Genomic DNA, 24,673 nt, shown 5'->3' on the forward strand with positions numbered 1-24,673 from the left:
AAAACATTTTCTACACAAAGTTTTAATTTTTAACACAAAAAAATGATTTTTTAACAAGAAAGTTAATTTTCTACCAAACTGTTGATTTTTGAAAAAGATAATTAGGTTTTCAACAGAATAGTTTAACTTTCTATAAAATTGCTGAATTTTCAAGCCAAAAAGACGAATATTCAATAAAACAGATGTATTTTCGACTTAAAAGAATGATTTTTAAACCAGTTTTTAAAAACAAAATGATTAAATTTTCAACCAAATAGTTAAATTGCTGAATTTTACAAAAAGACGTTTTTTCTACAAAACAGTTTTAGAAAAATAATTGTCTATCTAACTGTTAAAATTTTAATCGAAAAAAAAGGAATATTTATAAAAAAAATAGATAAATTTTCGACTAAAAACAATGACTGTTTAACCAATTTTTCAACAAAAGGATTACATTTTCAACCAAATAGTGTAATTTTGAGCCAATTGCTGAATTTGTAGGTTAAAAAGACGAATTCTCTAGGAAAAATTTTAATATTCAACCCGAAAATATGAACTTTCAAAAAAATAGTTAATTTTCTACCAAACTGTTAAATTTTTAAACTAGAAAGAATATAAAAATAGATGAATTTCCAAATAAAAATAATGTTCTTTAAAAGATTTTTCAACAGAATGATTAAATTTTCAAAACAATTTGTTGAATTTTGTACCAAATTGCTGAATTTTCAAACCAAAAAGACGACTTTTCTACAAAACAGTTTTAGAAAGTTAATTTTCTACCTAACTGTTAAAATTTTAATCGAAAAAACGGAATATTTATTTAAAAAAAAAAACAGATAAATTTTCGACTAAAAATAATGACCTTTTAACCAATTTTTCAAAAAAGGATTAAATTTTCAACCAAATAGTTGAATTTTGTACTAAATTGCTGAATTTTCTAACTAAAAATACGACTTTTTATACAAAATAGTTTTACAAAAATAATTTTCTATCTGTTAAAATTTTAATCTAAAAAGAGACGAAAAAAAGACGAATTTTCTACACCATATTTTCTACAAAATGATTGAATTTTCAAACAAATGGTTGAATTTTGTACCAAATTGCAGAACTTTGAAACCAAAAAGACGACTTTTTGAACATAAAACTTTAATTTTTAACACAAAAATATTAATTTTCAACAAGAAATTTAATTTTTTTTTGAATAATTAAGTTTTTAAAAAAATAGTTAAATTTTTTAAATAAAATTGCTGAATTTTCAATAAAAAATAATTACTTTTTAACAGATTTTTCAACAAAATGATTAAATTTTCAAACAAACTGTTGAATTTTGTAGCAAATTGCTGAACTTTCAAACCAAAAATACGAATTTTCCTACAAAATAGGTTAAATTTTAAGCAAAAAATAATTTCAAGAAAAAAAAGTTTTTTTTCATCCAAATAGTTGAATTTTCTACTGAAATAGTGGTGTTTTCAAACCAAAAAGACGAATTTTCAACAAATTAGTGAAATTTTCAACTAAAAAGAATGACATTTTAACCATATTTTCCACAGAATAATTAAATTTGCAATGAAATCGTGGAATTTTGTACCAAATTGCTGAAATTTTAAACCAAAAGGACGTCTTTTTGTACAGAAAACTAATTTTTAACAGAAAAATATGAATTTTTAACAATAAAGTATTTGTCTTCCAAAACTGTTAATTTTTTAAAAGGATAATTTAGTTTTCAAAATAATAGTATAATTTCTTATGAAATTGCTGAATTTTCAAGACAAAAGGACAAATATTGAATACAAGTGATGAATTTTCAATTTTAAATAATGACTTTTTAACAGAATTTTCAACAAAATGATTACATTTCCAAAAAAAATAGTTTAATTTTGTACCAAATTGCGGAAATTCCAAAGCAAAAAGACGACTTTTTGTACATAAAACTTTAATTTGCAAGACAAAAATTATAATTTTTTAAAATAAGAATTTTCAACAAGAAATTTAATTTTCTTCCAAAACTGTTAAATTTTTAAAAAGATAATTAAGTTTTCATAAAAATTAGTTAAATTTTCTATAAAATTGCTGAATTTTTAAGCCAAAAAAGACAGATATTGAACACAACAGATGAATTTTCAATTTAAAATAATGACTTTTTAACAGATTTTTAAACAAAATGATTAAATTTTCAAAAAGATAGTTTAATTTTGTACCAAACTGCGGAACTTCCAAACCAAAAAGACGACTTTTTGTACATAAAACTTTAATTTGCAAGACAAAAATTAGAATTTTTTAAAATAAGAATTTTCAACAAAAAATTTAATTTTTTTCAAAACTGTTAAATTTTTAAAAAGATAATTAAGTTTTCATAAAAATTAGTTAAATTTTCTATAAAATTGCTGAAATTTTAAGCCAAAAAAGACAGATATTGAACACAACAGATGAATTTTCAATTTAAAATAATGACTTTTTAACAGAGTTTTCAACAAAATGATTACATTTCCAAAAAAATAGTTTAATTTTGTACCAAATTGCGGAAATTCCAAACAAAAAAGACGACTTTTTGTACATAAAACTTTAATTTGCAAGACAAAAATTATAATTTTTTTCCAAAACTGTTAAATTTTTAAAAAGATAATTAAGCTTTCATAAAAATTAGTTAAATATTCTATAAAATTGCTGAATTTTTAAGCCAAAATAGACAGATATTGAACACAACAGATGAATTTTCAATTTAAAATAATGACTTTTTAACAGACTATTCAACAAAATGATTACATTTTTTAACTAAAATACGAATTTTTCTACAAAACAGTTTAATTTTCAAGCAACAAATAATTTAAAAAAAAAGGTTATTTTCATACAAATAGATGAATTTTCTACTGAAATAGTTGCATTTTGTACCAAATTGCTAAATTTTTAAGCCAAAAAGACGAATATTCAACAAAACAGGTGGATTTTGAACCTAAAAGAATGAATTCTTAACCAAATTTTCAACAAAATGAATAAATATTCAACCGAATAGTTAAATTTTGTACGAAATTGCTCATTTTTGCAACAAAAATAACGATTTTTCTACAAAACAGTTTAATTTTGAAACCAAAAATATGAATTTTCAAAAAAAAAGTTAATTTTCAACCCGAAAATATGAATATTTAACAAAATTAATGGATTTTCAAAAATCCGCCATAAATTCGCGGCTAAATGCAAAACATAACCTCAAACTTCTTCCCGCACAAAATTGGAGTAAAAGCTCGCCCAAATCCCACAGAAAAACATAAAAAAAATGAGTCTTTAGCTGAAAAGAATACAGAATTCGAATTAAAAAGATAAAAAATCTACGAAACTCACACAAATAATCCTTGACGGCCCTTTCGCAAAGTGCAACAACGGCGTTTTTCTCATCTTCTGTAATAGCCAGTTTAATCTCATCTTGGATCCAGGATTTCCACAATTCGGGACTGAGGGGATACTTGGAACTCATATTTTCCCTCGCAGCTCGTAATCTCTCCAATTCTCCCATTTTTTGGAATTTGCTAATAAGAGAAACGTGGCTGTCATATTCGTAGGGATTTTGAACGAGCCTTGCCTCGAAGATTTTAACCTCGGCTTCGTCGACATCATCCTCATCGTCATCGTCGAGGTCCTCCTCGTCCTTTTCACTGCCCTCGGGTTCGCTGTCTTCATCCTCGCTCACTTTTTCCTCGTCGTCGATCATCTGGTTTTCGTCTTCTACGTCGCCTTTTTTATCGATTTTTAAGTTCTTTAACTTCGCATTTTCGCGTTCCTCGTCTTCTCCGGGAGTCGCCACATCCCCTACGTCCATTTCTTCCATTTTTGAGATTTTATTTCACTTCTTTTAACGGATTTTTAAAAGAAAAGGGTCGGTTTCGAGCAAGGTGGGAAATTACAAGTGTCAATTTTTTGAAGGTTAGGTTTGAGGTTTGTTGTTGTCGAGGTGACTCCGCAAGAATGGGAAGAATTTGAATCTGCTGGAAACGGTTAAGTAGTTTAGGATATTTTTTATTAAATATTTTTATATTTGTTAATCATGCTAAATTTTTGTTAGAAAGCCACCTCAAGAGATTCAAAATCAAATTTAATAACGATTTAGAACTTTTTTTTCGTTTTAGAACGTTTTCTAATGTTTTGTCGTTTAATTTTCGAATAACTCGCATCTGATTGGCTGCATGTTGCGTGAATTTGACTTGAGTGGTTCTTTTCAGTATTCTTTTTAATTTTCCTGAATTTTTCAAATCGCAAGTCTCAAATGAAGAGGGTTTAATTCTAAAAATTTATTTCTAAAAGAAAATATAAATTGTAAATGGTTCCTAAGTAATATAGAAAACAATATTCTGTTCTTGAAATTTTGAACAAATGTTTTAAAAATTATTGGAAGTTTAATTAACAGTTTTTCTTTTTTTTTTACTTTTTAATTTATTCAAAGAGGAAAACAAATTTTGAAAAAGATAGAGTCAGAGAGTGTAATCGTCAACCAAAAAGATGAATTTTTAACCAAACTGTTACATTTTTAACAACAAATTACATTTTTGTACAAAAAAATGATATAGTAAAATTTCCAGTTGAAAAAATTGATTTTAAACCAAAAAATGTATATTTATCAAAATAGTGAAAATTTCAATAAACAATGTAGATAATTAAAAAATTGTTAAATTTTCAAATAAAAACAATCAATTTCAAGCCAGTCATGGAATAGTTAAATTTGCAGCTTAAACAATTGATTTTAAAATTGAAAAAATCAATATTCAACAAAATAATTCAGTTTATTACCAAAAAGTTGACCACTACAACTTTTTGGTTGAAAACTGAATTATTTTGTTGAGTATTGTTTTGTTTTTAAGTTTAAAATTAATTGTTTAAACTGCAAATTTAGTTAGCAGTTTAATTTTCAACTAAAGACGATCAATTTTTAAAACAAAAATGGAATAGTCAAATTTTCAGTTGGGAAAATTAATTTTCGACCGAAGAGATGATGAATTTTCAACCAAATAGTGCAATTTTCCACAAATAAAATTAATATTCAACTAATTAAGCTTTAAAATCTAAACTTAGATTTTAAAAATTCAAAATGGTGGATCCAATATGGCAGATATAAATTATTTAAAATGTTTGGACCCTGATAAAATTTATGATATTTAGGATTTTGGGGTTGCTTATTTCAAATCTGATGTTGAATTTTAAGAATTCAAAATGGTGGAGTCAATATGGCGGAACTGAATTATTAAAAATTTTCGGATCTTAATGTAATTGGCAATACTTACGTTTTTGGGGTCACTCAATCGAAATATGGTGTTAGATTTAAAAAATTCAATATGTCGTATCCAATATGGCGGCTATATGTATATAAAAATGTTTGGGCCTTGATAAAATTTGTGATATTTAGGTTTTTGTGGCCGCTGATTTAAAAAATTATTTTTTACTTAAAAAAATCAAAATGGCGGATTCAATGTTATGGATCAAATATTGCAGACATAAATGATTGAAAATGTTCGGATCTTAATCAAATGGTTGGTACTTGGGTTTTTGGTGTCACTATTTTCAAATCTGATGTTGCATATTAAAATTCAAAATGGGGGATCCAATATAGTAGATATAAATGATTAAAAGTGTTTGGACCTTGATAAAATTAATGACACTAATTTTCTTGATGTCGCTGATTTCAAATCTGATGTTATTTTTTCAAAATTCAAAATGGCGGATTCAATATAGCGGACATAAATGATTAAAAATTTCGGAACTTGATGAAATTTCTGATATGTAAGTTTTTGGGGTCATTGATTTTTAATGTGTCGTTTTTTTTTTCAAAATTCGAAATACTGTGTCCAATTTTGCGAGCATGAGCCATTAAAATGTTCGGACCTTTATAAAATTTATGATACTTTGGATTTTGAGGTCGCTTATTTGCAAATATGATGTTAGATTTTCAAAACGAAAATGGCGGATTCAATATGGCAGATATAAATGATAAAAATGTTTTGACCTTGATAAAATTGCTGGTACTTAGGATTTTTGGATCTCTAATTTAAAATGTCATATTAGTTTTGAAAAAATCAAAATTTTTGTTAATTTGGTACGCCATATTGGACCCGTTATTTAAAATTTTGGAAATCAAGCATGAGATTTCAATTCAGCGACCGTAAAAGTCTAATTATCGCTAATTTATTTAATTTTCGAACATTTTAAATCATTTTTTTCCGCCATATTGGATTCGAAATTTTGAATTTTTTAAATCCAGTATCATATTTGAAATCAGCGACCCCAAAAATCTAAGTATCATAAATTTGAACAAGGTCCAAATATTTTCAATATTTCAAGACCACCATATTGAACCCGCCATTTTGAATCTAAGAAATGAGTTCAAACGAAAAAATTAATAATTGATATTTTAAACGAAAAATATTTAAAATAAAAAAAAACAGTTGATATTTACCAAAAATTTGAATTTTCAACAGAAAATTAAATTTTCAACCAGGAAAGATGAATTTTCAACCAAAATAACTAGTTTTCAACAAAGAGTTGAATGTTAAAGGAATGTAATTATTTTTTACAAATATTATTAAATTTTGAACAAAAAATTAAAATAAAATAAAATTTGTACCCAAAAAAAATTAATTTCTCAATCAAAAATAGTTGGATTTTCAACAAAAGTTTTAAATTTTACACTATAATGACTTTCATATTAATTTTCAAACAAAAGAAAAATCAAATTAAAAAAAAATTCAAATCAATTTTGCCGAATTTTCGATCGAAAAAGATTACTCTTAAACAAAAATAGTTAAATTTTGAACAAAATTATTGAATTTTTAAACGAAAAAGACTTTTCTACAAAACAGTTGAATTTTTATTTCGAAACTAAGATTTTGACTCAAAACTTTAATTTTTCTATCACATGGTTTTTAAAAAAATAAAATTGTTTTGTTTTTAACAAAAAATATCAATTTTGAACAAACAAGTTTGTTTTGAACCAAATAGTTTAATTTTCTATAAAGTTGTGGAGTTTTTATGCGAAAAAGACGAATGATCAAAAAAGAACTTGAATTTTCAACTTATAATTTTTCAACCAAAAATTCGTTTTCCATCATATAGTTCAATTTTTATAAACATAGTTCAATTTTGAACAAAAACATTTATTTTGTTCAAAATAGCTTATTTTCAAACAAATAGTTTCATTTTTATAAAAAGATGAACTTTCAAAAAAAATATGAATTTTGAACAAAAAACTTAATTTTTAACCAAATTAGGTTCATTTTTATAAAAAAGTCTAATTTTTTAACAAATGTAGCTTAAACCAAAATTATAATACTTGAATTTTAAGTTTTAGAAATAATTTTTCAACAACAACAGAACATTTTCGTTAAAATAGTTTAATATTAGTTTTTTGATGTATATAAAACTGAAATTATGGTATAAGAAATATTGAAATCTTACAAAATTTTGAAAAAAAATTAATGAGAGCGGTTTTTACACAACTCTGAGATTCGAGAACTTTTTTAAAAAAAATTTAAATTCATTATTTAATTAACGCCCTATTGAATGATTAATAATTATTAAGATTTAATAAAATATTAAATTATAATTTAACCATTCAATTTAATTCTAACTATCAATTGAAAATGGAATTATTATTGGATTATAAATCTTTTTTTTTTTTAAATTTATATACACAACAAATAGGAAATTAAATTTCATAAGGTTTCTCTCAAAAATCAAATACATATACAATGATGAATTTATAAATTATTAATATAATAATGAATAAAATATAAAAATAAAATAAATAAGAAATAAATTATTTATATCATAGAACCGGATAGAAGAAGATGTCAAAAACATCACAGAAAATTCGGCAAATACTCAGAACATTTTCCGAAGTCATTTTACGGAAAATTTGGAAAATCCGGAAAATCAAAACGCAGTGAAAAATCGAAACATAAGGTGTGTTATTTCTGTAATATAATAATTAACAAAAAGTGAAAATTAATATACAAAAATACGTACGAAAAATTATTTTTTCAGAAATTTTCTTTATTCAAATACGATTTTCCAAGCTTCTGGTGAGAGATTTGTCTTTATTGGAGTGCCAGGTGAGTATTTTCAAATTTATTTTACGAAATACTTCCAACTATAGTAAACATTTTTAAGTTTTAGATTTTTTTTTCAAATTTTTAATTAAAAAAAGAAAACATTATAATAAATTTATAAGTTTCAGGAATTAGGAATCATCCAGACTTATGTAATAATTTTCCGATTTATTCATGAAAAGGGGTGAATTGTTAAAAAAATAATAGTGGTAAGATTTTTTGAGGTACCGAAACATTTTTTTCTTTTGAGTTATCGATAAAAATATTATAGAATAATGAAATATAGAAATCAAAATAAGACAATGACTTTCTTTACATTTCAGGAATTTTTCATTTTTGGAATTAATTACTGAAATTTAATAAAAATAAGAAGGTGCAAAAAAGGAAACAGGAAGAATATTTTACCATTGTTAAAAAATTACATATTTATTCATTAATTAGGAAAAAAAAATTGTCTGATTTTTGCCACTCAGTGTAAATATGTAAATAATTAGAATTGTAAATATATATTCAAGTTCCAATTTAACAGAAACTGAAATAAACCAAAAAAATAACAAATGTTTACTGAATCATTTCAACCCACTTTATCATACAATTTTTAATGTTTAATTCATATTCTAGCTCAATTATTATAAAAATAACAATTCGCTGAAAAAAATAAACAGAATTTTGTTTTCAGTAAAAAATACCATTTTTACAGGTTTGCTTGAATTGTGATTTCCGGTTAAGAGATAAGTGACAAATTTGTATCACTTGATTTGCAGGGAACAAAAAACCTTTAAACCATTTTTATTTGAACGCTCTGTGAGTAATAGTTTATGAGTTATTAATTTTTTAATTAAGGGTAGCGTGTTTTCTGAGAAAAAGATCAGTTTTGAGGATTTCTTAATGTTTACGAAATATTCCGATCAAATTTTGCTTCTTTAATGTTCAAAGTGAAAGGTGAAAGATGAAAGATGATTAAAAATATTTTATCTGGAATTGGAAATCAAAAAATTATGAAGTAGGGGATCAGTCAATTATTTATATATTTTTTAGAAGAGATTGTTATAAACAATAACTTTTCTTGGCTACAGTTGTGCAGGATAGCACCAGTTTATAGACGACATTCTTTTTATTTTGGGAACAATCTGAAAAATATGAAAGTTTGAAATAACACCAGATTTATGATGAATACTTAAGATAATTATTATAAACAATTTACTGAAAAAAGGTCCAGTGTTATAATTTGTGACAAAAAAATTGTTTCTTACCAAAAGCGTTGTAATTTATTATTGGAATGGTATTTCGCAACGAAAAATGATCATAAATTGAAAACTATACATCATTTATAAATTTATAAACAATTTTTTAATTTGTTAAGACCTATGGGTAGACCAGATATCATAGCAGAGAAGTTAATATTGGAATTAGAGGATTTGATCAAAATACAATTTATTCTTGTTTATTCAAATGCGCATTGCGAAAAATAATTAATTAAAGTTAACAAAAATAATTTTTGAACAATTTATTATTATTTTTATTAATATAATATGTGAATAGTGCTAGAAAATTGCAATTTCTCCTAAAAATGTTCACTTATGGTTCACTTCTCAATCGGAGTGAGGCAACAATTATCAATTAAAGTTAATAAATTAATTTTTTTTAAGTTCATCATTATTTTTAATAATATTATCTTTGAATAATGTTAAAAAGTCGCAGTTTTTTTTTGATATTTTGTACTTTTTGTGTACTTTTAACTTGAAGTGTGATAATGATTAAGGAAATTAAAAAAAATTAATTGTTTAAACTAATTACTATTGTTCATAACTATCTTCTAATATGTTAATGATAGATGGTTGCAGTTTTTTCTTAAATTGTTAAATTTTGGTCCATTTTGTACTCAATGAGACATAAATTAATGCAAGTTAACAAGCATTATTGTTAAAACAATTAATTATTGCTTATAAGTATCTTCTCATAGAGTTAGGCTCGGAAGAATGCATAACAAAAAATTTATTTTAAAACAAATAGCTTCAGTTTTATTAAAATTGTTTTATTTGTTACCAAAAAATATTAATTTTGAACAAAAAACTTCATCGTCAACCAAATAATTTAATTTTTCACCAATTTGTTAAATTTTCAAGCCAAAAAGAAAAATGATCTGCGAATTAGTTGAATTGTTAAGTCGGAAATATGATTTTTTAAACAAAAAAATTCGTTTTCTAATCGGGAGTTAAGTTTTTATAAGAGTACTTTAATTTTCAATCAAATAGTTGAATTTTCTACCAAAAATAGTTTTTTTGAACAAAAGAGTCAATTTTCAAGCAAATAATTTATTTAATTAAAAACAGTTTAATTTTTAACCAAATAGTTTCATTTGCATAAAAGTAATTTAATATTTAATCAAATAATTTCATTGTTTAACAAAAATATTAATTTTAAACAAAAAATTTAATTTGTACCAAATGGCTTAAATTTCTAACAAATTGTTGAATTTTCCACGCAAAAATATCATTTTTTAAAATAAATTCGTTTTCCATTAAATAGTCACATTTTATAAAAATAGTTTAATTTTAAACCAAATATACATATTAATTTTGTACAAAAAATGCATTTTTAATCAAATAGTTTTATTTTAATAAAAATAGTTTCAGTTTTAGTTTCATGTTCTTCCTGAAAATTTGATTTTTCAACAAAAATTCTTTTTCTATCAAATAGTTTTATTTTCATAAAAATAGTTTAATTATTGACAAAGTACTTTAATTTTCTAGCAAATTATTGAATTTTTAACCCAAAAAGGCGAATGTTTAACAAAGCATTTGAGTTTTCAAGCCAAAAATATGATTCTTTAACACAAAATTCTTTTTCTACAAAATAAGTTTATTTGTCTAAAAACAGTTTATTTTTAATAAAAAATATAAACTTTAAACAAAGAAATTAATTTTTAATGAAATACTTTCATTTTTATAAAAATTCTTTAATTTTTATCCAAATAATTTGATTTTTAACCAGAAATATTAATTTTGAAAAAAGTTAATTTTTAACAAAGTAGTTTAATTTTCTACCAACTTTTTAAATTTGCAACCCAAAAAGAGAAATTATCTACAAAACCGTTGAGTTTTCAAACCGAAAAAATGATTTTTCGACAAAAACTTTTCTCTACAAATTAGTTATATTTTTATAAATATTGTTAAATTTTTAACCAAATAGTAGAACTTGTGACCACAAATATAATTAAAAAAAAAAAAACTTAATTTTCAACCAAACAGCTTCATTTTAATAAAAATAATTTAATATCAACGAAGCAGATGAACTTTCAACCTGAAAATATTATTTTTCAACAAAAAATTCTTTTTCTTCCAAACAGTTTTATTTTTATAAAAATAGTTTAATTTTTAGCCAAAAATATTAATTCAGAAGAAAAAATGCATTTTCTATCAGGTAGTTTCAGTTTTGAAAAATTGTTTAATTTTTAATAAAATAATTTAATTTTTAATCCAAAAATATTATTTTGCGAGAAATTTTTCTTTCCCCTGTAAAACAGTTTAAAAAAAATAAAAATAGTTTAATTTTAAACCAAAAATGTAAATTTTCAACAAAACAGTTAATTTTTTAATAAATACATTTTCATAAAATTAGTTTGATATTTAATAAAATAGTTACATTTGTAGTTAAGAAAAATAATAATCAACCGAAAAAAACTAACTTTAAACTATGAATCTTCAAATCAACCCTTCAACCCAAAAATTATTTTTTAACCACGAAGGATTATTTTATAAAAAAATGCTACTTGTATTAAATTTGAAATAAAAAAAAATAGTCTGTTTATCGATAATTATAAAAAAATAATTTAAATCAATTTATTTTGACTTATATTTATTTGAAGTAAATAACGCCTGAATTAAAAGACCCTGGACAGTAATGGGCCCGAGTGGATGATGACTTTGTGAAGCTTTTCGCCTGGGATGGTCACTAGAGAGATTGATCAGCGACCTGGGGCGGAATGGTGTTGCAGAACGAACATGTTATTTAAATAAACATGGGAATTCTAGATCAATTACCCCCCCCCCCTATAATGTATATAATAAATAAAATATTCTATGAGTTATGATAGTTTACAGACTGCAAATATTTGTATTACAAATTTAATTTGATTATGATTGAGAACCACTGCTTGGACTTCGTGGATGAACTGAAGGTCCAATCAGATTGAATCCTGGTTTTAGTTTTTTAAATGGTGGTTGAAAAGCAGGACGCTGATTCGGATTATCAGGATGCTGATTTCGATTATCAGGACGCGGATTCAGATTAGCATAACGCTGATTTAGAGTAGCAAGACGCTGATTCAGAGTATCAAAACGCTGATTCGAATTTACAGGACGGTGAACCGAATTGACAGGACGCTGAGGTGAAATAGCAGGAAGCTGATGCGGTTGAACAGACTCATCATTGCTGGCTTGTGACTCATCAGAGCTTGCAGGTTCAGGATTAACATTATGACTCACATAGTGACGAATGAGTGATGGATTTGGGGAATGATTTCCAACCAATTCTGGATTTGGTGCATTTTGTTGATAATGATAAGGATCAGAATTGGTCTTTGTTGAGGCAAGTAATTCTGTAAAAAAGAAATCGGGATTTATAAGTACAGAGGCTTAACAAATTATTTAAAATTTAAATTTAAGGCGACCTACCACTAAGGGGAAACCACCCTACAGTGGAAAATGCAACATAGAGTGGATATTCATTAATTCTGAGGATAAATAAAAGTAAAATTATTTACATTGAAACTCTTCTATAGCACCGATTTTGGAGCTGACGGTGAATGGGGAAAAACTCATTATAGCCCGCTCTGCTTCTGTTCGCTCACGCCTAAGTGCTCGCTCTAATTACAATCGCAGACCCTGCGCACCCTGCGCAGCTCCTGTGCACCTAATTGCGGCGCCGAGTCAATTCTCGGAAGAGCTGTAGACGGGAGGGCTATTGAAGGGTTTTGCTATATTTTAATTACGATTTGTGAATATTTCTTAACTATTAATCAAATGAAATTAATCATTTTACATATATTAGTATTTTTAATAAATGATTACTGTAGGTTGCATTATCCCCTGTAGAAAGGTTTTCGCTACCTGATTCCTACTTTTTCGAGATTTTCCAATAACAAAAAGTAAATGACGATTTAAAAAAATTTAACAGTTGATATTTCAACCAAAAAATATCTTAATGTAGAATAAAAATAAGTTAAATAAATAAAAAAGATGAATTTTCAACAAGATAGTTGAAATCTCCACAAAATTAAATTACTTTTCAACTAAAAAGATACGTTTTATGTCAAGAAAGGAAAATTTGCAAAAAAAATTAACGCTTCCAAAAAAGGAGATAAACATGTTTAAAAAATGTTGAATCCTCAACCAAAAAAGGAAACTTTTAACAACTTAGTTCAACTTTGAACCAATTAGTTCAATATTCAAATAAAAAATATGAATTGTGAGATGAATTGAAAATAAGTTGAATCCTGTACTAAAAAAAATTATAATTTTCAAACTTTTAGTTGCATTTGTACCATACAGGATAAATTTTCGAACAAGAACATTAATTTTCTGCAAAAATTTCGAATTTTCAACCCAATAGAATAGGTAAAATTTCAGTTAAATAATTTAATAAAAAAAATGTAACCAAAGAGATGACTTTTTAACTAAAATTTTTATCTTTAACCAATCTGTTGAATTTTTGACTGAAGATCAATTTTATTCGAGTAAACGAATTTTTGGCAAAATACAGAACATTTCAACTAAATAGCTGAATCTTTAAATAAATCATGGAATAATTAAGTTTTCAATTCAAAATTAATTTTTAACAAAAAAAAATAATTTTCAGCAAAATAGTTAATTTTTTCAACAAAAAAATTTAAGAGTTGATGTTTGAATCAAAAAATAATATGATGTAAAATAAAAAAGTGAAATAAATTAAAAAGATGAATTTTCAACAGAATAGTCATATATTAAAAAAACAGATTCGTTTTTAACTAGAAGGACCTATTTTATATCAATAAAGGCAAATTTTCAACAAAATATTGACGCTTTCAAAAAAGGAGATAAATTTTAAATTAAAATGTTGAATCTTCAACCAAAGAAATAAACCTATAACAACTTAGTTCAACTTTTAATTGATAAGTTAAATTTTCAAATAAAAAATATGAATTATGAGATGAATTATTTGAAAAAAGTTGAATCCTGCACCAAAAAAAATAATAATAATTTTCAAACTTTTAGTTGCATTTTTACCACAAAAAATGACTTTTCGAACAAGAACATTAATTTTCTACAAAAAAGTACGAATTTTTAATAAAATACAAGAATTTTTAACCAAATAGAATAGTTACAATTTCAGTTAATAATAAGATTTTTTTTTTAAATCGAAGAGATGACTTTTCAACTAAAATTTTTTATCTTTGACCAAACTGTTGAATTTTCGTCCGAAAATAAATTTTACACAAGAAGACGAATTTTTTGAAGAATACAATCGAAATTTTAACTAAATAGCTGAATCTTTAACTAAACAATGGAATAATTAAATTTGAAATTAAAAATTAATTTTTAACAAAAAAAAAAAAATTTTTGAGTAAAATAGTTAAACTTGTAAATAAACAGGTGCATTTTTATCTAAAATGACGAATCTTCAACAAAAAAGGATGAAATTCATAAAAAAGAATACTTTTCAACAAAACAGTTAAAATCTAAAAAAAAAAATTTTCAACTAAAAAGATACATTTTCTATAAATAATGGAACATTTTCGACAAAATAATAATGTAAAATGTTCAGATAAGAAGTTTGAATTATGAGACGAATAAAAAAAATTTGAATCGTGAACCCAAATAAATAAATTTTTATCCTTTCAGTTGCATTTTTTTCCCACAAGGAATGAATTTTTGAACAAAAAACATTAATTTTCTACAAAATAGTACGAATTTCCAACAAAATCTATGAATTTTCAACAAAAAAGAATAGGTAAAATTTCAATGAAGAAAATAAATTTTCTTTAAAAAATTATTTTTTAACCAAAAAGATGACGTTTCAACTAAAATTATTTATCATTACCTAAACAATTGAATTTTCGATCAGAAATTAATTGTATACAAGAAGACAAATTTTCAACAAAATACACGATATTTCTTACAAAAAGCTACATCTTGAACTGAAAAATGGAATAATACAATTTTAATTTAAAAATTAACATTTATAAATAGAAAACTGAATAAAATTTTTTTCACAATAATAGGTAAATTTTTAAACAAGCAGATGAGTTTTCAACCAAAATAATAAATCTTCACCTATAAAGATAAGTTTTTAACAAAACCAAACAAAAATTTCAATTTAAATTTAAAAAAAATCAAACAAACGAGACGAATTTTCAACAAAAGAAATCAATTTTTAACCAAATAGAATAATTAAACTTTCAGTTAAAAAAATTAATTGAAAAAAATTTAAGAAAAGAAATGAATTTTCATCTAAAATTATGAATCTTTAACTAAACAGTTTAATTTTCGATCGAGAATTAATTTTAGGCAAGAAGGCGGAATTTCAACAAAATTCAAGAAATTTCAACCAAGTAGCTAAATCTTCAACTAAAAAATGGAACAATTAAATTTTAAGTTAAAAAAAATGAATAAAACGAATTCTCACAAGAGTAGGCTTATTTTTAATTTTTAAGTTTAATTTTGATAAATAATGATGAATTTTTAACAAAATAAATTAATTTTGACGAAATAGGATAATTAAAATTATAGTTAAAAAATTATTTGAAACAAATGTTTAACCAAAGAAATGCCTCATCATAGAAAATGATGAATCTTCAGCCAAGCAGTTAAATTTTAAATTAATAAATAATAAATATAGTAAAAAAATATGAATAAATTAAAAAATAGAACAGTTAATTTTTGACTTGAAAAATTAATTGAAAAGAAAATTAACTAAATAGTAAATTTTTCAGGTAAAGAGGTGAATTTTCAAACAAACAGATGAATTTTCAAATAGAAATTTGTATTTTCAACAAACAAAAAAACAAACTTTTTAGACAAAAGAGAACAAAGTTTTCAACTAAATTATGATTTCAGCGGAAAATAATTTTCAATAAAAAATAAAAACTTCAAGTAAAAATAATAAGTTTTTAAGTTTTGTTTTTAATGTAACGCAAATATAATTTTTCTAGCATTATTAAGAAAATTCAAAAAGTTTTTGAAAATTTCAAATTTGTTGCCAAAGTCATGAGTTTTAAATTTTCCAAATATCTTTTAAACTGACTGAAATTATTTCTTAAATATTGAAGTTTTTGTTAGAATTAAAAAATAGTCCTAAAATTTTTCAGATTCTTGAATTAAAATTTTAAAAATTATTTAAAATGTTTTAAATCTTAATACTCTTCTACAGATATATGATTTAGGCGAAAACAATTTAGTTTAGGCCAATAAAACCCATTTCCGAAATTTGGGACTTACGTTATGTTACGTTATAGTTAACTGCAAAAAATGTCGATAAAGTAAAAATCGTCTAAGTTGTATATTGCCTTAAGATAATGCATTAATAAAAGTGCATAATAATGAATAATAATAAAAATCAATAATTAAATAAGAATTAACATAAAAATTAAATTAAAACAAGAAACGAGTGTTTAAGAAAGATTTATATTCTTTAAATAACAATAATAATAATAATAATAATAATAATAATAATAATAATAATATAATGGACCTCTTACCAATAAAATAAAGGGAAGCCACAAATGAAAACAGTAAAGCAGCAGTACTCTTCATTGTTTAAAAAACAGCAAGATTTCTTAAGAATTTTTTCAACACTGAATTTCTAGTAAGCTCATCACTGTTATATATACACATAATCAATACACACTTGCGTACCTTAGATTAGCTGTTATAATGACTTGCTAAGACCTTTGGTATGTTAGTGTACAATCTTGTTCATTTTTTACACACTTCCGCATACAAAAAACTAAGACTCTTCTTTCATAAAATTTTGAAATTATAATACAATATTCTATCAAATTTAAGTCTGCCCCCCCCCCACCTGCTATAGACATCGACATTTGATTATTTTTTATTTTAAACAAAAAAATGTCTTTTATACTATTAAGATGACTTTTAAACACGATTTTTAACAAAATAATTAAATGTTGAACATTACAAATTAATTTTCAACAAATAAATTTTTTTCACTCAAGAAGGAAATAAATATAAATTATTTTTTACCAAAAAACGAGAATTTTCAACTGAATAAGATCAATCATATAGAAATGAAAAATTTACATTTTCAGTTGAAAAATTATTTAAAAATAAAAGTTTTTCAACTAAACAGTTACATTTTATAAATGTTTAACAATGTGATTTAACCTTTATCCAAGTAGTTGAATATTTAATTCAAAAATATTATTTTTGAACAAAATAATTAAACTTTCAATCATATGGATGAATTTGCAAAAAAAAATATAAATCTTCAACGAAAAAAGATTTCTGGAAAAAGTGATTCAACCCAATATTTTTTAACCAAAAAGTTCCATTTTTATAAAAAATCTAATTTTTAATAGAATAGATAAATTTTTAAATAAAAAAGATAAATTTTCAAAAAAACAGTCGAATTTTTTGTTAAAAAAGATTTCAGTTGTCTTTTTACGATAAAAATATGCATTTTTAAACAAAAAATAAGTTTCCACGAAAAAAAAAGAATTTTTAATCCAAGAAGTCGATTTTTTAACCCAGAAGGATGACTATAACAAAAATGTCAAATTCTCTACGAACTAGTTGAATTTTTATAGGAAAAAGATGATAGCTGAATTTTTCATCCAAATAATTAAATTAACAAAAAGAAGAATTTTCATCAAAAAGTATGTTTTTTTTTAACAAAACAGTTTAATTTTTAATCAAATAGTTGCATTTTTGTAACACACATGAATTTTCGTAAGAACAAAATTTAAAAAGAGTTAAAATTTCATTCAGAAAATATTTCAGTTTTCTTTTCAACAGTAAAATATTAAATTTAAACAAAAAGTAAATTTTATAAGAAACAGTTGAATTTTCAACAAAACAGCTTAATTTTTCATCCAAAAAGTATGACTTTATAACAAAACTGTCGAATTTTCCACAAATTAGTTTTATTTTTCTTCAAGAAAAATTAAAATTCTACTAAAATAGGTACATTTTTAAATCGAAAAAAATAATTTAAAAAAGTTAAATTTTCAAACGAATAGTTGTGTTTTTATTCAAGAAAGATAAAATTACTTCCAAAGCAGATGAACTAAGAAAAAATTTAAAAAAAATAAATAGTTCAATTTTTATCCAACGAAGATTCCAGTTTAATTTCGAGCAGCAAAATAAGAATTGTAAACAATAAGTTGATCTTCTTCTAACTAGTCGAATTTTTAACCAAAAAGTGTTGCTTTTCAACAACATTGTTAAATAATTATCCAAATTGTTTCATTTTCGCCCAACAAAAATTAAAATTCTACTAAAACTAGTAAATTTAAAAATCAAAAAGACTAATAAAAAAAAAGAGTTTAATTTTCATCCAAAAACATTGAAATTGACTTTTTAACACAAAAATACGAATTTTAAACAAAAAATAAAATTTTTGTTGGAAATAGTTGAATTCTTAACAACAAAGTTACATTTTTATCCAAGAAAGATGCAATACTTCTACTAATAAAGATAAACTTTTGAATCAAAAAGACAAATTTAAAGAAAAAATAGTTTTTATCCAAAAAAGATTTCAATTGACTTTTCAACACGAAACAAAGAATTTAAATCAAATAGTGAACTTTCTACGAGAATGATTAAATTTTTGACCCGAATTTTTTTGTATAAAAACTATTTTTTCTGAAAATTTTTCTTTTTGATTTAAAAGTTGATATTTTTTAGCGGAAATATTGCTTCTTTCTTGGATTAAAATTGAACGATTTCGTTGAAAACTCAACTATTTTCTACAAAATTTATTTTTAGTTTAAAATTCATATTTTTGTATTGAAAAGTCAATTTAAATCTTTTTGGATGAAAATTCAACTCTTTTTTAAAATTTCTCTTTTTGATTTAAGAATATACCGGTTTTAGTAGCATTTTCATTTTTCTTGGACAAAAATGCAACTGTTTGGATGAAAATTTAACAAACTTGTTAAAAATCCATACTTTTTGGTTAAAAATTATACTATTTAGCAGAAAATTAACTTATTGTTTACAATTTTTATTTTGGTACTGAAAAGTCAACTGGAAGCTTTTTGGAATGAAAACTTGACTATTTAAAAAAAAAAATTTTATCTGTTTTAGAAGAAATTTTATCTTTCTTGAATAAAAATGTAACTGGTCGGTTGGAAATTTAACAATTTTGTTGAAAAATCAAATTTTTTGTTTGAAAGTTCTACCGATCTTTTTAAAATTCAACTATTGTTCAGAAAATTCAGTTTTTGTTTAAATTTAATATTTTGGTAGTGAAAAGAGAACTGCAATATCTTCTGGATGAAAATTCAACTATTTACAAAAATTTGTTTGTCACTAAAAATTAATCCGTTTTAAAAGAAATTTCATTTTTTTAGATAAAACTGCTACTCTTTTATTTAAAATTAATCTGTTTTTCGAAAACTAGTAGTTTTTTGTTGAAAATTTATCTATTTCGCAGTAGAATTACTTTTTGTTAACAATTTATATTTTGGTTTTGCAAAATGACTTAGAATCTTTTCTAAGTGAAAGTTAAACTTTAAAAAGGCGTTTTTTATTAAAAATTTATCTGTTTTAGTAAAAATTTCATCTTTCTTGAATTCTTTTTGGTTCACAAAAAATTCGTTTCTTTGTATGGAAAATTCAAGTTTTTTCGTGAAAAACTAATTCTTTGTTAAAAGATGTATACTTATTTTGATCTTGGAAAGTAAACTAGAATATTTTTTGGATGAAAATTGAACTACTTTTTAAAAAAATTTTGTTCTAAATAAAAATGTATCTGTTTTAAGAGAAATTTTTATATTTTTTGGATAAAAATGCAACTATTTGGTAGAGAATTCAACATTTTTGTTAAAGTCATCGTTTTTGTTTTAAAATTCGACTTTTTGGATTAAAAATGCTGTTTTTTGTAGAAATTGATTTCTTGTTTAAAAATTTTTATTTTGATCGTGAAAAGTCAGCTGAAATTTTTGTAACAGAAATTTCGTATATTTTGTTTGCAAATTGATTTTTTTTAATTTAAAGATTCATCTGATTTAGTAGAAATTTAATTTTTTGGAAAATGCAAATTTTGGTTGAAACTTATTCTTCTTTGCTTGAGTATTCAACTATTTTGTTTGAAAGATTTTGTTGAATCACTAACTATTGTGGTAACAAAAAATATTTTTTAATTAAAAATTCTACTACCCGGTTAAAAGTCAAACTACATTTTTGAAAGTTTGTTAAATGTAACTTTTCCATTTTTTTAAATTGATCTTCTTTAGTTGAAAACTTTCCTTTTTTGTTAAGAAAATAATTTTCTTGGTTTTAAATTTCATGTTTGTTGGGTAAAAATTTAAAAAAATTTTTATTTAAATTCTTTTTCTATTGTAAAAATTTCATCTTTTTCAATTAAATTATATAACCTATGACACTTTCTTGCTGGCAATTTATCTTTTTATGTTGAAAATTTAATAATTGTATTGAAAATTCAAGTATTTTATAAAATGCAATTTTACTTTTAAAATAAATTAATAAACTTTTAATTTTTATCAGAAATATTATTTTATTCCGGCTATAAAAGATTCTAAGTTAAAAATATTACAAGAAAAAAATGCTCCTATTTAAATATTAATAATTAAGAAAAATGAATAATTCCTTAATTATTTTCAGTCGTTCTTTCAAACAGAAGAAATTCATACATTATTTCCAGGGAATAATTGAAATTGACTTAAAAATTTTTTGTTTAGTTTTTTGGAAAACTATGACAAAAGGCATGGTCTAATCTTAATGAAAAACTCTTATCTATTTTAAAAAATAGGTCAAATGCCACAGAAGTTGAAAATTATTTACAAATCTAATGATTTTCAGAAAATTGAAAAATCTCGCTTTCTAAAATTAATGTTTCATTTCCAGTCGCATGATTGAAATTTATATTTCAAAAGTTTTTTTGGTATTTTCTGGATGACAAACTTCATTTCACAACTTTATACTTTGGAAAGAAAAATGGACAATTTTGGAATTTATAGGATATTTTAATCAGTTCTTGCTCGAATCATTCTATAAATTTGACTTTGGTCTCAGGATTTTTCTACTAATATTACTCTTTGATTATATTTTCAAGATTTTTTCTAATTGGGAATAGCGACTAAAAAGCCTCTTTCGGTTCAAAATTCAAGAACATACGTAGTGGAAAGTGAAACCACTTTACTGAAGTTTTTGTTTGTTTTAAATTTAACTATTTTTTAACAATTAAAATTTTTTTTAACTGAAAATCTTCTTGGTTCAAAATTAATTTCTTTAACTTGCAAATTAGTTTTTTTTTTATTGAAAATAAATTTTTATTAATGAAAATTTAGCTACTTCTTGTGTGGTTGAACATTTTTGTATTTAAAAAAAAAAAGTATTGTTTTTGGTAAAAAATTATTCTTGTTGGTTGAAAATTTGTTTTCTTCGTTGAAAATTATTATTTTTATTTAAAATTAATTTTTTAACAAATATTCAACTAAATTTGTTAAAAATTCAAAATTTTTGATTATTTTTCTTTACCAATCTATCCATTTTGTTAAAAATGTTTATTTTTAAAAGAAAAATAACATTTTGGTTGGAAACATATGTATTTTGTTAAACAGTATTTTCTTTCGGGAGAAAATTAATTTTTGTTTTGAAATTTCATTTATTTTCTTAAATTTTTTTTTCTAATTGTAAAGTATCCTTTTTACCTAAAAATTCAAGAATTCTGTTTTAAATTTGTTTATAAATATTTAATGCTTTTGTTTTAAAATCCATCTGTTTGTTTGAAAACTCAACTATTTCGTTACAGTTTATTTTGTTTTGTGAAAAAATGATACCTCTAACTTAAAATTAAACTGTTTGATTTTATCTTTAATATTAATCTTTTTTAAAATGGAAATTCATCTATTTTGTTGAAAATTTATCTTTTGTAGGTAGAAAATGTAATTTCTAGATTTAAAATTTAATTATTTTGTTACAAAATTATTTTCTTGACTGAAGATGCATCATTTGTAACAAGATTGTTAATTTTTCAACCAAACAGTTGCACTTTTGTCCGACAAAAATGAAAATTCTACTAAAACCGGTAAATTTTTGAACCAGAAAAACGAATTTAAAAAAAAAGAGTTGAATTTAATTCAAAAATATTTCAATTAACTTTTTAATAAAAAAATAAAGATTGAAAAAAAAACTTTCTAAGAAATATTAAAATTTTCGACAAAACAGTTAAATTTATTTATTCATACAAGAAAAGAGCTGCATTTTTAATAAAAAAACGAATTTTTAACCAAACAGTTGCATTTTTCTTCGAAAAAGTTTAAATTTCTCTCAAAACAAATGCAATCTGTACTAAAACAGATAAATTTATATTAAAAAACGACATTTTTTTTTTTAAATTGAACTTTCATCTAGAAAATATTTTAGTTCATTTTTCAACACCAAAATATAAATTTCAAACAAAAAATAAATTTTCTACGAAATATTTGAATTTTCAACAAAACAGCAGAATTTTCAACCAAAAATTACTACTTTGCAACCAAATAGTTGAATTTTTATCCAAGAAAGATTTAATTTCTGCTAAAGCAGGTAAATTTTAAAATAAAAAGACAAACTTTCAAAAGGGAGATTGAATTTTCAATCGAACATTTCGTTTTTTATTCAAGAAAGATGGAATTTTTCCTAAAACGGATAAATTAAAAGAAAAAAACTTTTAAAAAATAGTTAAATTTTTGTCCAAAGAAGATTCCAGTTCACTTTCCAACCCCAAAATGAGAATTGAGAACAATAAGTTAATTTTCTGATAAATAGTCAAAAAAAGAGTTCAATTTTCATCCAAAAAGATTTCAATTGACTTTTTAATATGAAAATGAAAATTTTAAACAAAAAGTTAACTTTCTAGGAAATATTTAAATTTGAGACAAAACAGTTAAATTTATATATTAGACGGACGCAACAAAAGTTTAATTTTAAACAAAAGGTCAGTATTCTAAGAAAATTTGGAAAAATGACGTACATGAGTGAAGGATCCCCTCCCCACTACTGTAACCAATTGTAATATATTTTCCGCCCCTTACATGGTCCCATTCAATTTAAAAAAAAATTTTTTGTATGACTCGTAAAGATTTGTAAAGATGAAACATATTAGTGGTATCATGAAATCTTTACAAAACAGGATGAATTATAATGAAACTCTTTTATAGCGCCGATTTTGGGGCCCCCGCGCACCCCGCGCAGCTTCTGCTACACTTACCGGTGGCGCGACGTCAATTCTCGGAAGGGCTGTAGAAGGGAGGGCTATTGAAGGGTTTCACTGTATTTAAGCTTCTTTGAATTATTTTTTATTCGGTGTAGTTAATTATTTACGAAAAAACCACAAGTTTCGCAACTTTTTATCACGTAAGGGCCTTCTTCTAAAGAAATTAGATTCAACAGCTCGGTATCTCTCCAGCTATTAGGAGCAAATAAACGAATTTCTACCAAAGATGCTGAGTCAGGTACCTTGTATTTTTCCCAAGGGGAATATTCAATTATAAAAGTCTTTTTAAAAACAAATAAGAGTTTTTCGTTAAACCGGAAGTAATACATTACTTTCTGAAAATCACGAGAAGTGTGAAAAGTTTCCAAATTCGGTGACGTTTGGCCTCTTTTTCGAAATAGACAAAAAATTTTCATCAAAATTAAACTTTGTATTTTGTCGTCTCTGGTTTAAAAAAACTACCCAGGAAATATTTAAAACATCAATTTCAATCATGCTACTGTAAGTATTGGACTATTTTCGGAATATCATGAAAATTGTAAAAAGATTCCAAATTCGGTGGTGTTTCACTTATTTTTAAAAACAAATAAGTGTTTAACATCAAAATAAGACCTTATCAGTTCTCCTATACTTTCGAAAAACAATCAAAAAAACTTTTTGAAGACAAATTTCAAAGTTGCGATCGAAAGCAATGCATTATTTTCTACAATTCATGAAAATGTAAAAAAACTTCCTATTTCGTTAGCAGTTATCCTATTTTTCAAAATACAAAAGACCTTTCATATTTTGGAAAAAATACTTTTAAGTTATAAGTTCCAATCATGCCACTATAAGAAATATTTTATTTTATGAGAATCATAATAAATGTAAAAAATTCCAGTTAAATTGTAAATTATTGTTCAATATTTCGAAATAATTTCATTCTTAACATTTTGTTACCATACTATAATTCCTGAACTTTTTAAATTTTCAAAGAGATAATTGAAGTCAAATTATGGGAAAAAATCATTTTGAAGAATTCAAACAAATATGTAGAAGCTTTTCAATAATTTTAAAAGATTTTGAGATTAAATTTTTTAAAAGATTTTGAGGAAAATTTTAAACTTTTGAAAAAAATGTGAAAGACTTCAAGACAATTCTTATAATTTTTTTAAATTGAAACAAAA

At 23.6% G+C, this 24,673-nt stretch overlaps 2 protein-coding genes across 2 annotated transcripts in view; both read right to left on the bottom strand.

Annotated features, from left to right (window-relative positions):
- Positions 1-3,980, bottom strand: part of LOC117172901 (squamous cell carcinoma antigen recognized by T-cells 3-like) — a 29,729-nt gene extending 25,749 nt beyond the window's left edge. Inside the window, exon 1 of the mRNA XM_033361196.1 lies at positions 3,316-3,980. Coding sequence (XP_033217087.1) covers positions 3,316-3,799 — 484 coding nt within the window. The 5' untranslated portion in view covers positions 3,800-3,980. The remainder of the gene's footprint in view (positions 1-3,315) is intronic.
- Positions 3,981-12,202: 8,222 nt separating this feature from the next.
- LOC117173750 lies at positions 12,203-16,878 on the bottom strand. The gene is made up of 2 exons (XM_033362391.1): positions 16,804-16,878; positions 12,203-12,666 (listed from the first exon to the last, which is right to left on the bottom strand). The coding sequence occupies exons 1-2, from the start codon at positions 16,856-16,858 to the stop codon at positions 12,203-12,205; spliced, it is 519 nt and encodes a 172-aa protein (XP_033218282.1). The 5' UTR covers positions 16,859-16,878.
- Positions 16,879-24,673: the final 7,795 nt, after the last annotated feature.

The sequence above is a fragment of the Belonocnema kinseyi genome, chromosome 5 (genome assembly GCF_010883055.1).
Source record: "Belonocnema kinseyi isolate 2016_QV_RU_SX_M_011 chromosome 5, B_treatae_v1, whole genome shotgun sequence".
NCBI classification, from domain to species: domain Eukaryota; kingdom Metazoa; phylum Arthropoda; class Insecta; order Hymenoptera; family Cynipidae; genus Belonocnema; species Belonocnema kinseyi.

Coding starts and splice junctions, on each gene's coding strand:
- LOC117173750 (XM_033362391.1), bottom strand. CDS start 16,858: ATGAAGAGTACTGCTGCTTTACTGTTTTCATTTGTGGCTTCCCTTTAT. Junction 12,667..16,803: donor GGCTTCCCTTTATTTTATTG/GTAAGAGGTCCA, acceptor TCTTTTTTACAG/AATTACTTGCCTCAACAAAG.